A 16,844-nucleotide genomic window follows, 5' to 3' on the forward strand; every position below is an offset into this window, starting at 1 on the left:
GTTACAGTCTGTGCCGCAGCTACCCAGCGTCTCCAGCGGAGAAGGGCAGCAGGCAATTCACACTATCTAAAAGAGAAAAACAGGGAAAATGGAAGTTTTTTTTAAGGGAAAAATATTTAAAGTTAACTTTTTGTGTCCTAAGGAATCCATTAATTGCATAAAGAGAAGCTTGGGGACTTTTAAGAGGAAGACTGTTACTGTCTTTCATTACATTTTAAAGTCAAATTGGTCCTGAGATACAATACAGGTTTCCTAGAAACTAGAGTTCCTTAAACTAATGCTTGTGGATGGATAAAGAAGTTTTTTGGTTGTTTTTTATTTTGGGGGGGGGTTTTGAGCTTACATATTTATTTATTTTTCTTTCAGGGAGATCAGCTCAAAGCTCCTTACTTCGTATCTAAACAGTGGGGCTCTTTCTTCATGGACAGAGTACCAGGCCTGGAAAACGCAGAGGAAACCTTAGTTCACACATGGTCCTGTAAATGTATTAGCACTTACAGCACTATTGCAATCCCTAGTCTTGAAGCAATAGCAGGTAAGGAAGATGGTGGGGTTTTTTTCCTAATGAACATGTAGTATTCATAGGAAATTGGTAATGCTGTAGATCTGATTTTGAGATTACATGTATCTAAAATACATTGGAAATACTTTGTTCATATCTTGCAACAGTGCAAATGGCCATTGATTACTTTGATGTTTGTGCTTTTAATTGTTGTCCAATACACGCAGTTTTTTTGTTTGTCTCTGTGAATATTAGATGTTTAATTTATGTCCTGTTAGGATGCAACATTTAACAGATGGTAGATGAGTTCCTGAACTTGGTCAGGATTTCCTCTGACCAAGTATCTTACTGTTTCTACTTTCAAGGGTGAATTAGATTAGGAAACAAACACATACAAAGTCACTTGAGGTTTTTATACTTCCAAATATGTTTCCCTCTAATCTGCCTTGTTATACTTCCTCAGTCAGCTCACTATAACTTTGCAACTGCCATACATGTCAGTGGATCATGAAGGGGTGGTAAAGACCCTCTATCTATATATCCTCTATCTATATATCCTTAGTCTGTCATTTTGCAGTACTGAATTTTGTCGATACCTGTACCTAAAGAGATAAACAAATTATTACATGAATGAGGTGCTTAGCTGTATGAAGAACACAGCAAGCATTTAGTTTACTAACCCCTCTGTTCAGCATCTGTTGCCTACTTCATGCATAAGACCAAGGAGTAAAAGGTTTGTTGCAAGAGAGCATTTCAGACTTGCCCAGCAATTATTTCTACAACAGGACACATGATAGACCTGTTCTTTGCAACCGTATTTTACACATGCACTTACATTGTAAGGATATCTCAAAACAGAGCAGCCATACAGAGTCACAATTTATTTATGCTTCTGATAATTTGCCATTTTGCAGTCTGTATTTCAGCCTAAAGGTACAAAGCCAAAATATACCGAGGGAAATTGGCATCAGAGGGATAACTTCTGTAAAACTCCCATCTAATACTTTTCCATGGCCATCCTGTGGCTTGCTTTGGAAGTGTTGGCCAAGATAAAACACATTGGTCAGTCACACTCTGAAACTCTGCCTCCTAACCAGCTCCCTGTAAACACAGCTCAGGTTGCAGGACTAGCAAGGGCTCTCAACCACAAATGTACCACCACCTTTCCAGCTACAGATGAAGGGGTGAGAACCACAAAGGCTTATCTGGGTAGTTAGTGAGTAGGATAGCTGCCTGTCATCGGCAGCTCTTGCAAAGCCTGTTCCTCCATTAGGAGGGACACTGGGTGCTGTCCGTCTCTGCGCTGAACCACTGCTGGGGCAGGGGCTGATGTCTGTGAAAGTTAAACCCCAGTGCTAAAGGACATGGGAGAAATAACGTTTTTAACTTGCAGCTGTGTGCTCGAAAGCAGACTCAAAGCTGCAGGTACAAGAACATTGCTGCTTTCTTACAGAGAGAGGTATTTCTTGTTTGTTTGTGTGGAAGAGCAGATGTTTGTTATTATGGATGCTGAGGAATTTCTGACTCCTCTTGAATACCTTGTCTGACTCCTGTCACAGCAAGCTGTGAAAGACCCTGCTTTGCCAAGCCCTGAAGTTTTTGGCTGCAGTTGTAAGTTCATAGCTTAGCTGCAGCTATTTGGGAATAGCTAGTTAGAAGAGATTGAAACAGGTTATGTGAGTTTGATGTGCTCCAGCTTTCACTTTTCTATTCATCGACTTTAATTGCCAGCAGAAGACTTTCCACTGCCAAGCTGCAAAAACGCAGGCCTTTCCTTAAGATTCCCTCAGCCCAAACATGCAGCCAGGCTGCTGGCATGCTGGCCATGCAAGTCCAGCTCCCAGTCACCCACGTGCTGGCCATGCAAGTCCAGCTCCTAGTTATCTGCATGCTGGCCATATGAGCCCAGCTCCCAACCAGTGGTGCGCTGACGGCAAGCTCAGCTCCAGGCCAGCAGTCGGCTCAGCCTTGGCAGCACCTGCCTCAACCTGACCCCGCCAAACAAGCTGCCATCTCACTGGAGATGTGCTGCAGCCTCCTATGAGCTGGGGTTTGACCAGAGCTTCTCTATCAGCAATGTCTGACCTGGCTTTTGTACATCTATGTGAGCAAGTGTAAGAGCCACATACAAGTAAGTATCCCAACAGTTTGCGATCCGCAAAAATATTTGGTGAAATGCAGACAGTTGCTGCAGTGGTAACTTCAAAATTGGTTCTTGTTGTTTGGGTGCAACATGTATCTTGTTCATAAAGAATAACTTGGTTTACTTCTCAAGGCACATTTTTCATTAAAAAAGATTATTCCAAAAAGTATTCAACATTATTGAATACTAGCAATGTTTTACAAAAATAACTCAGTTTTCATCAAAATTCATATGAGAATTCAGAGAGTTATCAGAAATTAATTTTGGGTAATAAAGCCCTTCACGCCTGTTTCCCTCTTTTTTAAAGAGAGGAAATATGCAAAAAAATAAAAATAAGCTATAGATCTGAATTGAGAAATTGGGATATAAGAAACTTTGACCATCCTGTTTTTTCAGCAGCATGTTGTAAGTTTGTTGTAACTAAAGTGTACAATCTCAATGTTACCAAAGGGCATTGTAGAAAAGAGTATTATAAGGAATGCTGCTGCTGGCGTTCTTGTCCATTCAAAGTATAAAATAACAAAGCATGTACACAAATTGGAAATTCAGTATCTGACTAAAAAGGGGGTTGCATTCAAAGATGCATCAGAAATGCTGAACTTATTCTCACCTTCTCAAGGAAGTATTAGTGGGATTACATATTACTGCATCACAGTTAGTCATCTAAACTCCCTTGAGAGTCCCTGGAGAGAAAGAAATTGGCATTTTCCTTGTGCATGAGAAAGTGTATTTTGCTTATTGGTAAAATTGCCCAAAGGAGATCTTCTGTGTGTATTTCTCAGTTTAGGGTCCAAATCAGATACAGGCTATATTGACAGTACATGGTTAATAAAATAGTAGAAACCAATGCCCCTACTCCTATTCTACGTCTCATTCACAAATCCATCTGTTTCTCCACTTTTCTGCTATTGAATCTCTCCTCATTTACAGCTCCCTTACAGATTTTGACCATTTTCAAGCACAATGATATCATAAGACAGATTTTCCATACCAGGATCCATTACTGTGGGAATGTTACATTAGAGTTCCCACAGGAAAATTAAAAGGTGTAAGGGTCTCTCTGAAAACAGCATTTTGCATAAACCACAGTTTCTAAGATGTCCTTCTCCACTTCAGAAAGTTAGGTATGAGCCAAGTAGAGGTGGATTGTTCTTTTTTATCCTACTTGAATAATCTGAACTTTAACTTCAAGGAAGGTGTCCACTACTCTTTGATCGTTTGATCAAATTTCCAGATACTCATAATAAAACCCAACAATAATTTCAATAATTTCAAAAGTACCATTTCAGATGGTTATTTGATTAACAGTTCTTCAATACCAAAAATGATACGCATATTTCAAGTTAATGCTTTCCCTTTTGATCTCATTACCGTGGGTAGTTTTATAAAAGTCCCACTTCAAAAAATTGCAAGAGGAGTTTTAGAGCTTAGAGGGAATTTTGGAAGGTTTTTTTTGTTCTTCATTGCAAAGAAAAGCTAAAGAAAGTGAGCTCTAAATCCTAATAAGAAAAACGCAAAAAACTTTTTTTTTTTAATTTCATGATTGTTAACCTAATCTCCTGAACTTGTCTCATAACCACTGAATGATGAGGTTTGTTATAGGATTAAAAATTACCGCAAGCAAGAATACAAGATTGAGTGATGTTGCGGCTCAAGAGAGTTTCATTTCAGATAAGAATTAGTGCAAATAAAATGTAAAATGTTTTATGGAGGCAGAGTTCATTTCACACTTTGGAGGTTTGATAATCAAGCTTGTGTCATGCATGAGGATAATACATTTTTTTAAATCTTGCACGCCATATGAAATCTTATCAGGGTTTCCCATATGGTTGCAAAAGTTTTTCTTCATGCATTATTGTTATTTCAGTTAGCTAGAACAAGAGAAAAATCTCCATTATAATTTATCAAATCTGTCTCTTTAAAGATGCCTGCACCCTGCCACTTTCTGCAGGAGTTTGAGTCATCATCCTGCTTGCTGTATAAAAATAATGATAAAATTGCCAGTGAACCATGACAAAGAAGTTCATGTTTCTGCTTAGAGTTGCAAATTATCTGCACAATGGAAAGCCCAAGGCAGACGTGGCTGGGGCTCCAGAACTGGCAGTGTGTGGGTTGCAAATACACAGGTCTGCCCATCACAGATCAACTATGAATTGCAAACTTCACACACCATCTTCTATATGTATTTTAAAGGTGGATGCCCTTAAGGAATCAACTATTACCACAGAAATCATGAACTTCACTAAGCATGTAGCCATATACTCATTTCTATATCCTGAACAGCATCATTCATAATTGTTGCTGAGGTAAAACCAAAAACTCCCCCATATTTTAACACATAAGTTCTATGTTTTTTTCATTGACATTACATCATTCAAGGTCAAATCCAGCTCCTATTAAAATTAAATTGGTCTGTCCTGTAACTAGATTGATAATTATGTACTCTTATTCAAATAATACAATAATTTCTTTAAACATATAGAACTATATATATTATACATTGCTAATTAGAAGTAACCTTTAATGCCTTTTCTTACAACCGTGCTTTTACTTACCAGTGTAAGAATGTATCTATACAATAACATCTAAAGATTAAGTTTATCAAAATGCTTTGGGAATTTAAACTGCTTTGGGTCTTAGCTGCTATAAATAATAGCTGCTACTACAAGGCCAAAGAAGTCATTTTTATAATTAAACCTTTTATTTAAAAAACATATTTTTATGTCTGGTGAAAAATTGGTGTATATACACAACAGCAACGTTTCTGGGGTTTTCTGGTTCGGAGCTTTCATGCAAGGAAAAAAAACAGATAAAGATAACTGACTAGGGAGAAGATACATGTTCTGTATATATGAACAGCATCTTGCTTTATATGTCAGTTGAGAGGCATCAGATAATGTAAATCAGATTCATCTGTTCCAGGAAACTAGATTCAATGTTCTTCTTTTAAGAGAAAGAAAAACATGTCCAACACAACCAACAAATATAAGCTGCAAAATACAACTGAAACCAACAACAAGCTACATTTTAACCATAACAAATTATTGTTCAATAAATCAGAATTATCTTCTAAGAAGTCTTCAGGACCCAGCTATTGCCCTGAGGGTTTGAGACCCCAACTTTACTACAGGATTTGACTACTTGATAGTAATTTTCTGTGTAGAAAGGACAGTATTCAGTGTATTACAATTTGTTCAGCCTTTCCTTCTTCCAGAAAGGTGTATTGACTTGTGCCCCTGAAGGCCATGTCAAATCATGCAGAACCCAAAAGATTACTTCCTTGCCAATAGCTGAGAGAAATGTTCCTGCCATCATTATCCGGCTCTGTGAGATGTCAAAGTACAGCCACCTCTAAAAGATTAAAGGGAGAACTCATGAGCAACTCATTAAGAAAGGGAGAACCACTCAGTCATTTCTGCTTTAAAGCTATCCTTCAACTCAGGCAGCATAATTTCATTTGCAGGCTGTAATTAAAGCTATAATTGGGTTTTGACTGGATTGCAGGCTTATGGGGTGGGTTTAGATTGCTGCTTTAAAAAACCTGGTTGTAATACAAAGTTTGATAATTTTTCAGTGTGAAAACAGTGGAAATAGGTAAGTCAGAAAGTATTGGAAATAATACTTTGACCAGGTTGAAATTTTACATAATCTGCAACCTCTCATGTGCAAGAAAAAGCATTTATGTACTCTGGATTGGTGCCTAATATGCCCTCTGGATTAAGATGGTAATACACATACAAAAAAACAACGTAGGCCTCATCTTCATGTGTGTCTGTGTGTGGATTTTTGCTTTAAGGTAAACAATGTTTGTCACCCATCCAGAGGAAAAATCATGGAAAGGGAAAGAAAACATTTGTTTTACAAGAACATGATGAGGTTAACCCAAATTTGGAGAGGAAGGTTGATCTCGGTGAGTTTACCTCAAAATGAAAGTAAAGGGGTATATCATCTCTGCATTTGTCTTAATATAGCTCCTTCACAGTCTCAAAATGCAACTTATTTCTTTTCTTACCAGTCAGAAATGCCTGTCAGCTCAAACCATTGCTTGTTTCCAGGCTAAGTTCTTTGATTTACCTCAAAAGCCCTTTCTACTGCCCTAAGATCCAGATGGAGTCATTCACATAGAAATGAATTAACAGATCCCTGAAAGAGTAGCACTTCCTAGTAGGATCTTTGCATTCCCTTAGGATTTTTTTAGATTAAGACTTCATCTAAATATTTAAAAATATCATAGTCTGATATTTTCTTGTGATCAGTTCCAGATCAAGCAAAGAACCACAAAGGGCTATTTTCTTAAAAGATCTCTAAAAGTCACCATTTAAACTAAAACAAAAATGAGATAAATTTTCCTGCCATACACATAATGAGTTTTCTCATTTAACCCAAAACAGCAAAGGCATTTCTAAGGCTTTCCTTCACTTCAGACTCTTACCAGGCTCAGCTGTGAGTTCAGTGCACGCCTTGTGCACAGCTGTTTTGTTCAAGAGGGGTTAGCAATCTCTTGGACATAGGGTAGACCCAAAGTAATGTGAATTGTTATTCCCAAGATAATGGTAGTGAAACTGCACACCATGAGCAATCACAACAGCCACGATGGGATGGTCATTCCATCCCCCCCGGCACCCATCCCTCTGTAAAACTCTGGTGGTGAAGGTGCTGCTGCTGCACATCTGCCTGCAGTTTGCCACTTGGGTTTTCTCCAATGTCACTGTCTTTTTTGTTAGATACCACAGAAGAGTAACCAGCGATAAAACCTCAGTGGCAGTGAAGCTCTTGCTCAGGCCAAGCTCATGCCACATATGTCTGCTGGCAGTGCCACAGGCATGATCTCTGACCAATACACCTGTGTTGGCAAAAGCTCTTATTTAAGTGCAATTAAAGCAGCAAACCTGCCCTTTGACTTAGTCTGGTTTTAATCTTTATTCATGCATGTCTGGGAATAAACTGCAGTGGTTCACATTGCCAACTATATCTAAACTCAGAACCTTTCTCCTATAGAGTGTATATATAGAGAGTTCCTATACTGAAGAGTCCTCCCTTTCCCATACGACACCGCACGGATACCCTCCTCCTCTCCAACTTTTGAGTCATAGAATATGCAGACAGCAGCAATTACTTTCATGTTAGTGACAGAAGGAAAGCTTCCCTTGTGCTGACTTCACTCTTTCAGGAGCTTTGTTTTAGTACAGCAAACATCTGACCTCCTGTTTAGGAAAATCAGCCTTAGAAATTTTTCTAAAAATAACTGCTATCAGATAAGTCTACTTGTAACCTTGCTTTTTTTTCTTTTTGCCATTAGTATGCTCCCTCACATCCTGAGCTTTTAGTGCAAGCACTACTTTGCCTGTTATAAAATAGAATGGCTCAGGAGATAAAAACATTTAATATTTAAGAAAAAATAGTGCCTTTTACAATTTACCTGCAGACTGGCAAGTCAGATCACTCGATGGCACATCCAAACTGATGGATTCCCCTGCAGAAGTTGTTCTTACCCCACTGTTAAAAAATTGTTATTAGAAGTTGTTATCATTAAGAAATAAATATTTGCTTTCAACAGCAACTTTGAAGTGCAGTAAAATACTTATGATAAAGTTTCTGAGTCAGTGTAAATTACGGAAAATCCTGTAAAAGCAAAAGAATTTATACTGGCTGATGGTCTGCCCCTACAGTTTACACCATCTGGATGATGAGATGGATGTAAGACAGAGCTTTGACTCTGGTTTTTGAGATTTGATACAATTAAGCAGTTGAAAGAATTTTTTCAAACTTGGGTATCACTAACAAGGTTTTCATTTTCCTCCCTGGGTCTTTTTCTTGTTGATAATCAGGAGCATATATTTGGATTCACTTAAGAACACAACTCTGCTGTTTATTAGGCGGCTTTTGCAGCATCTGGCTTCAGCCCTGCTGACTGGCAGGGAACAGACCTCAGAGAGGGGAGGGGAGTTCAGCTTTCTGTAGAGCTTCTCACTCGTCATGGAGATGCTGCTGTGGTGTCACGATATAAAAATGTTGGCTTTGCTTTTGTTGGTCAATACTGAAAAATGATTCCTGACATTTCTGCTGTGTATTTTGGGAGAAATCCATTTCAGTCTTGGACTGTGCTTTTAATTGAAAAAAAATGCCTTCCATCTAAAGCACTTAGTTAAGATTTCATTTGTTTAGTGTATTGGTTTGTTAAAAAAAAAAATCTCAAAAAAACCCAAATGAATCCCAAACAAAACAAAAAAAAAATCCACCACACGGATTAGCCAAGAGTATTAAGTTTATTGACCAGGCCTGTGTCTGGATTAGATTATAATTGTCTTCCATTCAGTTTCTCAAATATTTTCCTGATCACTCATCGAGAATATTACGTTTTTCCTTTCTCGTGTGGTTTCTTTTCCTTCCTTGTGGGTGGAACTCCAAGTCTTCCTCTGATAAAAGCTTGTGGCTTTCATTTAGTTGGCTTACACTAATTGCACAGACACTGAGGTATTGTCAGCTTTGTAACTATGATATAAATCCATCCGTAACACCTAAGTATATGCATGGATATGGGTATACATAAGCATCAGAACATAATGTTGTAATTAATGTGACTTAATACCTGGTTCTGGATAACTGGAACACAGTAAGTGACAGTGGTTACTGTTTAAATATCATCACTGTTATTTTGTTTACACCAGGGCTGCTGGAGTCCTATAAAGGAGGTAGGACAGGGCAGGAGTTCTGCTTCTGAGCTGAGGCTAAGGCATATAACCTGGGAGAGTTGCCCAAGCCACTGGGAAATGCTAGTAACACTGAATGATCACTGTAAAGGAAACCAGTTTTCATCACTCACTTGCACTCAGGCTGATGTGGGAGCAAAGAAAGGAATGGGACAGAAATGTAGGGTTATGCATCTAATAACTGGCATTTCTGGCAGATCTAGAAAGGGACCTTGAGACCCTCCATGTCTGACTTCTAGGAGTCTTTGGCTCTAAAAGAGAATATCCTATTTGTCTTGGAAAAAAATTAATTTGGGTGGAATTACCTAAGAATGATAGAAAAACTCTGGGACTGTGATTCTGAAGCAATTGGGTACAGCCAGATAGTTCATTCTTCCAGCCTCAAGCTGTTTAGTTTGTTTAAGTTTGTTTGTTTTCTTTTTTTTTATGATAATGGAAATATTGGATGAATTCATTATCAGTGTAGGTTAGGACTGATTAGAGCCTCACTGTCAAATTATATCTCAGAGAGGACTAGTTGTCTGCCCCCTGCCTAATTTATGACTCTTCATCAGGGTTAGATGAGAAATGGATGCCAAGATGCAAAGGTCTGCCACAACAGCAGCAGCTGTGAGCACGCATAGCAGCAAAACCTGAAGAATTTACTGGCAAAAACACTAGGAAAACAACAACTTGGAAATAAGAAACTATTCTTTTCCTGAGACTAGCTTTATTATCAAATATTGTGTCATATTTTTTGCATGCTTTTGCATCAAGCCATGGTGTGTGCAAGCATTTCATTTTAGCAAAATGGAGCTCATAGAATTATAGAATATCCTGAGTTGGAAGGGACCCATTATGATCATCATGTCCAGCTCCTGGCCATGCACAGGACAGCTCCAAGAGTCAGAAAATGTGCCTGAGAGCATTGTCCAAACAATTCTTGAACTCTGTCAGCTTTGATGCAGTGATCACTTCCCTGAGGCCCTGCTACAGTGCTCAACCACCCTCTGGGTAAAGTATCTATTTCTAATATCCAATCTAAAGTTCTCCTGACACACCTTCATACCATTCCATCAGGTCCTATCTCTGGTCACAAGAGTGAAGAGATTGATGCCTGGCCCTCCACTTACCCTCACAAGGAAGTTGTAGACTGCAGTGAGGTCTCCCCTCAGTCTTCTCCAGGCAGAACAGACCAAGTGACATCAGCCACTCCTCGTATGGCTTCCCCTAAAGCTGCTTATTTCTCATCTGTATCATCAGTGATAACATGGAATAAGAATAGACATAAAATTAATTGCTTGTATGTGCAGGAGACAGACTCCAGACCTGTATTGTTGTTCTTTGTTGATGAGCCAGTATTGCTGGACCTAGTGATACCATTGCCTTTTACGTAAGAAGAAGCTGTATTGAGCTTTGTTGTACAATTCACATAATACTTCTTCGATCTAGGGCAGCTGTGATTTATTTTAAATTGAAGAGTTTTCAAAGAACTTATTTTAAATTTTGCAATTAAAAAAATCTATCTTTATTTCCCTGTATACTTGCCCCTCTTTCTTGCTGTGTATTTATTTATAGCCACTAAGATTCCAAGTATGCCTTTCTGGATCAGGCCAGAGCTTTCTCATAAATATATCAAACTGAAATCAAACACTAATATATAAAAGGTTACATATTCTAGGCAAAGCAGACACAACAGATGCAGGATGTAAAATCACTGATGGAAACAAATTTGAAATACAGGAAGCTTTTTCCTATGTGATACATAAAATCTGCTTCATAGGTGAAGAATAGTATGTGTCTCATGCTTCATGCAACTTTTAGTGATGCCTTGGGCAACATTTTTAAATATGTATATCTTCTGGTCATCTTTCAAAGTCAGCTTGCTGAGACAAAAGCAATATTTAAATTAATAGAATTGGGGGGTGAATATGTAAATATGTGATTATTCTCTCTTGAAGTCTTGAGCATTGCATATAGAATGGTTTTGGTGTTTAAGCTGATTGTGTAAAGCTAGTTTACCAGGAAATATCAATAAAATTACCATTTTGATTCAACTGGTTCTTTTCTTCAGCAATAATCAACTCTGCAGCAAGTCTGCCCCATTTGTGTTGCTCTTTGATTAAACTACTCTTGGGAGACTCCAGACTGCTAGACTAAAAAGCTAGTAAAAGATTTTATATAAAAGTAGCTGTATGGCATTTGATTTTTATAGCTTATAAAGATATTCAGAAATATTTGCTTTCCTTTTTGTTATTATTTGTTATTTTTGAAACCTTTATTTTAAACAGAGCTGTCATAAATAGACTCAGCAGCCTGTAAATCCATTGGGCCCTCTGCACGATAAAAAAACATCTGCCTGTTCTTCCATGCTGAGAACGAACTCCAGAGATTTCCTGACTTGGACAAAATGAGAAAATACACTTCTTTGAGCTAAAATAACCCACTTGATAAAGCATAATTCTCTTCCAATCAAGTTACCTCCTATTCCTACTTTATTCCAGCCTATCTCTGATTTTTCAGCTTGATCTAAATACTCATTTGCTTACTATACTTATGTTTAATATGGTTTCTCTATACCTGTATGCTGTACTGGTGCTTGCCTGGGAATCGCTTTTGAGACAGAACTGGATTTCCTGTTGTTTGTGCCAGAACTGCTAAAATTATGTTTTTCTGTTTCATAAAACTTGCTGAGTGGAAAAAAAAACCCATAGCATATAGTGACAGGATATCATCTATCCAGAGTCACTCCAAATTAAAAAAAAAAAAAAAAGTTGTAATTAGTAACTTACTATCCAGATGAGCTGAGTAATAGTTTTTGTGTTTTGCTTTGGTTCTGAGCAGGCAACCTGGAAAGGAGCTAACCCTTTTTTGTTGGGTTTTATGTAATTTTTTTTTCATTTATTGTGAAGGTAATTGTTTCTTGAATGAGGTTTTATTTATGTGTTTTTTTAATTTGGTTTCTTGAACTTTGAGAGGTGAGAACGGGAAGTATCTGTTTTCTGGCTGTGAGGGTGGGCGGATCACTGCTGGCAGCAAAGACTTTTTTTAAAAAGCTACAGAAAAGAAAGCTTCTACTGTTCAGAACTATTTTAATGCATTCAGCATTCTTTACAGACTGGAAGTGATGAGTACACCAAGTTACAAGTGCAGATTTCTAAGAGGGCTTGATACAAAATTATGTTGTTAACACTGGATTGTGAGAAGGTCTAAGAGTGGGTGCCTTTGGAGAATCTTGCTTTAAAAGCTATGAAAAACAAAAAAGAGGAACTGATTCTTTGTTTTAAACATAGCCCTCTTATGAGTAGATTGCTGAGATAAAAGAGAAAGGTGACAAAGTGAAGAATGGACTTAAAGGTGTACGTGGGGGAAAATTCTATCTAGGCTCAATGAAGATTTTTGATTAGTATTTAAGCATTAGATTAAATTATTTTATCTGATTAGCATTATTTCAGCAATCAAGGAACCAAATATGCTTTACTGCAGTTGAAACTCTGAAAGTCAATCCCCTGGACAGCTGAAGACATCAAATAAATGTGTAATCATGTACTCTGATTGAATTCTAATGCTGGTGAGCAAACAGCTCAAGGTTTTAAGAAGTACTGCTATTCACCACAGGCTTTTTTTTTTATGTGACACAGTCTGTGCTGCTAATCAGATGTGGTATGTTTCTGTCTTGCAGATTTACCCCTGGATTATAGATTTACACGATTTTCCTCAAATAGCTCTGCAACTGCCGGGTACTATCCAAGCCCTCCAAGAGCACTGCTGCCAAATGAGGAGTCAGTGACTATGAAATAGGTTGTTGGCTTTTTCCTTAAATAACCCTGTGGCCCTTACTTAAACTGCTGTCAAATGCTAATTGGTGAAAATGCTGTGTGATGCTTCATAAAATAGAGTGGTGGATTAAAGCAGATTCCTGTGTAGACTTGTGTTTCACTTTTTTCTCTAGTTCAGCTGGAACAGATAAGCAATGCATTCTTCTCTTTAAATCTTCGAACCACCACTACCTTTTGCAAAGTGCTATTGGCTGTTGGCTTTTTTCATGCACTGCCCACAGCCTTCAAGAGAAATGTAGTAGTACTAGCTCATGCCAAGTTACATTCTACATTTTTGAGGACATTTTAGGTACTATCCCTAGGTAAGGTGATGCTGTTGCTACCATAAACCCCAGGAAAGACACAAACCAGACCCTCAGCCATATTTCATGAAGAGTTATCTTGTAAGTAATATGCAACATTTCCAAATTAACATTAAGCATTGATTTATTGAAAGGGAAACATAAAGCAAATTGGAACAAAATTGATAAAAACTTTTCTTTAAAACAAGGTGGATGAGGAATGAAAATTAAAGTGCCATTCTCCTCCTCACAAACTTTGGGCTGAAAATATTTGACTTAAGATGGTAACAGTTAGTAATACTTGACTTTATTTTGAAATTTTTTAATTAGCATCAATGTCTTTGGCACCAAATCTGACTCATGATAGGGATATGATTTGTATTAAGCAGAGAGATACCTAGATTGAAATCTCAGATCTCTGATTACATCATCATTGAAATTCTAACCTGAATCAAGTAATCCTCTGCAAATAATTTCTAACTAGGTTATGGTGCAAACCAATATTGTGTACCCTCACACTTTTGTGGTTCTGAATTTAGAACTGACTTTTCTAGGTTGGGGATTTTTTCCTTTTTTTTTTTTTAAAGAAAACTCATTGAGTTTTTAAAGAAAATTAGAGTGAAAATCGTCTAAGTAAGTCCTTGGGTCCTGGTGTCTCAGTGGAGAAACAATATTTTTTTTAATGGGCAGATGGCAGATTCTAAGACTGAACACAAAGCTCATCATAAGAATTACATATACCTATCTTTGACAAAGGCTGTCACCAGCCATTTGCGCTTACTGCCAGAAGGACATCAGAGTAGCAGAGAAACAAAAAGATAACAGAAAGGTACTGTAAGCATTACACCATGTGCCACCATAGTCTGTGACTGCAGGAAGACTTGGGAAAAATAACTGAAGTCATTGCCCAAAAAATAAAGTTCCTCTTGCTGAAGACTCTTCTCTTTAAAAACCTGTGAAAATTACACATCTTATTACAAAGCAGAGATTGGCAATGGAGGAATGAGGAGGGCAGTTGGTGGTGTGGCAACAGGAGAGCCATTAGAAATGGAGGTGGTGTGAAGAGCCAGGGAGAAGAAATGCACATGGCAGAAAATTGGTGGAGATCTATCCATATTTAACATGACACTCTAAAGACACCATCTTTGCTTTTTCCTTATTTCTCATTTGTTTTTGTTTTAACCCCTGGAAATCCCTGGAATTTCTTGGCTTCTCTTATGAGAGGCCATTGACAGAAAGGTTGCTGAAATGCCTGCAAAACTATCTTGAGCATCAGCAGGGAGACAAAGTTGTAAAGATTCATTAAAATCACTGTGTCTGGTTAGACAGCCCTGAAAGCCACAGTTTTGCTTAAAACCAGAGATGAATACCAAGTCTCTTTTGGTGTCTGTTTTGGTATAAAGCACATGTGTCTGAATTTTAAAATAAAGAGAATTTATTTCTGAAAAAATATATGTCCTCTGAATTTACTTTATAGCTGAGCAGCAAAAAGAAAAAAGGGAGACAAGGGTTGTCTCTAAGCAGTGCAAGGAGACGTTTGTGCTACAGCCTTGAACAAAGCAAAACTTGACTCACTCAGAATAAGATACATAAATCAACCCAAAACTTTAATAAATTAATGCCTTTAATACCTATAGGGAAGTGATCTTTGATGCAAAGCAAAGTTCACTGCAAGTGTTTCCTGAATAGGGCTTCTTCCTGGGAACTAAAGGCTTCTTCATCACCAATGAGTAGAAGTTAAATAAACAAACATGGGTAGATTATCCATGGCAGACACCAGGCTCTGCTGGACACGGAGTTTTCTGAGACTGCTGCTTCCCCAGGGTGATGGGGCTCTCCAGCTCCTCTGAGTCCCGGGTCTGTGATAGTACAGTAGCACTGGAGCAATTCTTAAGGAAATTCCCAGGAAAATTTAGTGACAGACACTGGGAATTAGCATTCCTCAAACTGGTTTAAGTCCTTCTCTCTGAGGCCAAGTATACATTAAATCATACCAAGGTAAACAACGGAAAAGCCTCAAGAATATGTAAATTAATAGAGATGCCAACAGTGGGAAGGCAGCATTGAGCTTCCATGTCAACTCTGTTTTTCCACCACGGGGAAGAAAAATGCCATAAGTGTCAAACACCCTTTTGTACACAACCTTGATGTTTTACTGTACGGTTTCTCAGAAAGTCAGGTTTAGAAATAAGGTCACTTCTGTGCAAGAAGATAAAAGTCTCATACACTGCACCATACAGTGAGGGGTCTGATGGGAAGATGTTGCTTCTGACCTCCCAGGGAAGGGGGCATTGCATGGGGCTTGCTGCTCCTTAGCACCATGAAAGAAGCAAGATAAGTTTTCTGGTGCATTAAAATGACTGACTTTTAAAACAAAATATACCTATTTCTGTACACATGCTTGGAAGCAAATAGCATTTCAGCTGATGCATAACATCAGATTTAGGAGGGAAAGCACATGGTTTAGCTACAGGAACCTTACCTCTGCAAAGAGTGCCAGCTGTAATGGCATAATCACCACAATGGCATAGCCACAGACATCTATTGTTAACAATTAGCCACAAAGCAGCCCTTCCAGCAAGCACATAGTCAATCCAGATCACCCCAGGGGAAAAGCTCAATCCCATCATAAATCCAGTTGCCTGTAATTTTGTTTTCTGCAATTCTAAGTAACTGGAACATCAAACCCCCTTGGTGAGTCACAGGAGAGAAAAAAAAATTAAAACGAGGTTTTCTTCTGAATGTTTTCGATGCAAGAAACAAATACTGTTTTTCCGTAAGCATTATAAATAGAAATGCTTAACTGGAAAAGAGAGCCTGGATTAGGGCCAAAATAAGATGGAATCCAGGAAGTTAAACAGACTCAGAGATTTCCAGCTCTAAAAGCCTGCTAGCATCTTCAAAGGGCAAACTGGGAATTCCTATCTACCGGTCAATGAACTAGTACTGTGGCCAGCATGCCCAAACATTTTCTTGAATATGGGACAAAAGTGTAAGACAAATCTTTTCAGAGTGAAGTGGGTACCCACAGCAGTTCTCTGGCAAGCATGGCAAGACCACAGAGGTTTTGCAGCTGGCCACATGTCACAGTTCACAGAAGGGCAAACATCCGAAGCATCGCATTTAACTTCTGCCCCACTGCACCTAAACTGATTTAATCAGAACTGTGCTAAAAATCCCTCACGCTTCCCACTCGCGCTGCTGCAGCACATATGTAGCTCTCTCACACATGGCCATAACGACTTTTAAATACTTGCATGGGGGTGAGAAACCATCACAGCCACTTCAAAACCATGTTATGGCTTCCAGCCCCTCCTGCAAATTAGAGGTTGCAAGACCCAAAATGGCAGCAGCACAAATGGAATAGCAGTCTGCACAGCACACACCACA

The 16,844-nt window shown here is 38.4% G+C and overlaps 1 protein-coding gene across 3 annotated transcripts in view; it reads left to right on the forward strand.

The window, feature by feature from the left end:
• The window catches only part of NT5DC1 (5'-nucleotidase domain containing 1), a 135,650-nt gene extending 120,746 nt beyond the window's left edge, over positions 1-14,904 (forward strand). For 2 of the 3 annotated variants that reach the window (XM_017828974.1, XM_017828990.1), the window contains 3 exons: positions 367-535; positions 6,442-6,555; positions 13,017-14,904. In XM_017828974.1, coding sequence (XP_017684463.1) covers positions 367-535; positions 6,442-6,555; positions 13,017-13,135 — 402 coding nt within the window. In that variant the 3' untranslated portion in view covers positions 13,136-14,904. The remainder of the gene's footprint in view (positions 1-366; positions 536-6,441; positions 6,556-13,016) is intronic. The other variant, XM_017828982.1, reaches the window with a different exon arrangement.
• Positions 14,905-16,844: the final 1,940 nt, after the last annotated feature.

Source organism: Lepidothrix coronata, unplaced genomic scaffold (genome assembly GCF_001604755.1).
Source record: "Lepidothrix coronata isolate B3197 unplaced genomic scaffold, Lepidothrix_coronata-1.0 Scaffold5, whole genome shotgun sequence".
Classification (NCBI taxonomy): domain Eukaryota; kingdom Metazoa; phylum Chordata; class Aves; order Passeriformes; family Pipridae; genus Lepidothrix; species Lepidothrix coronata.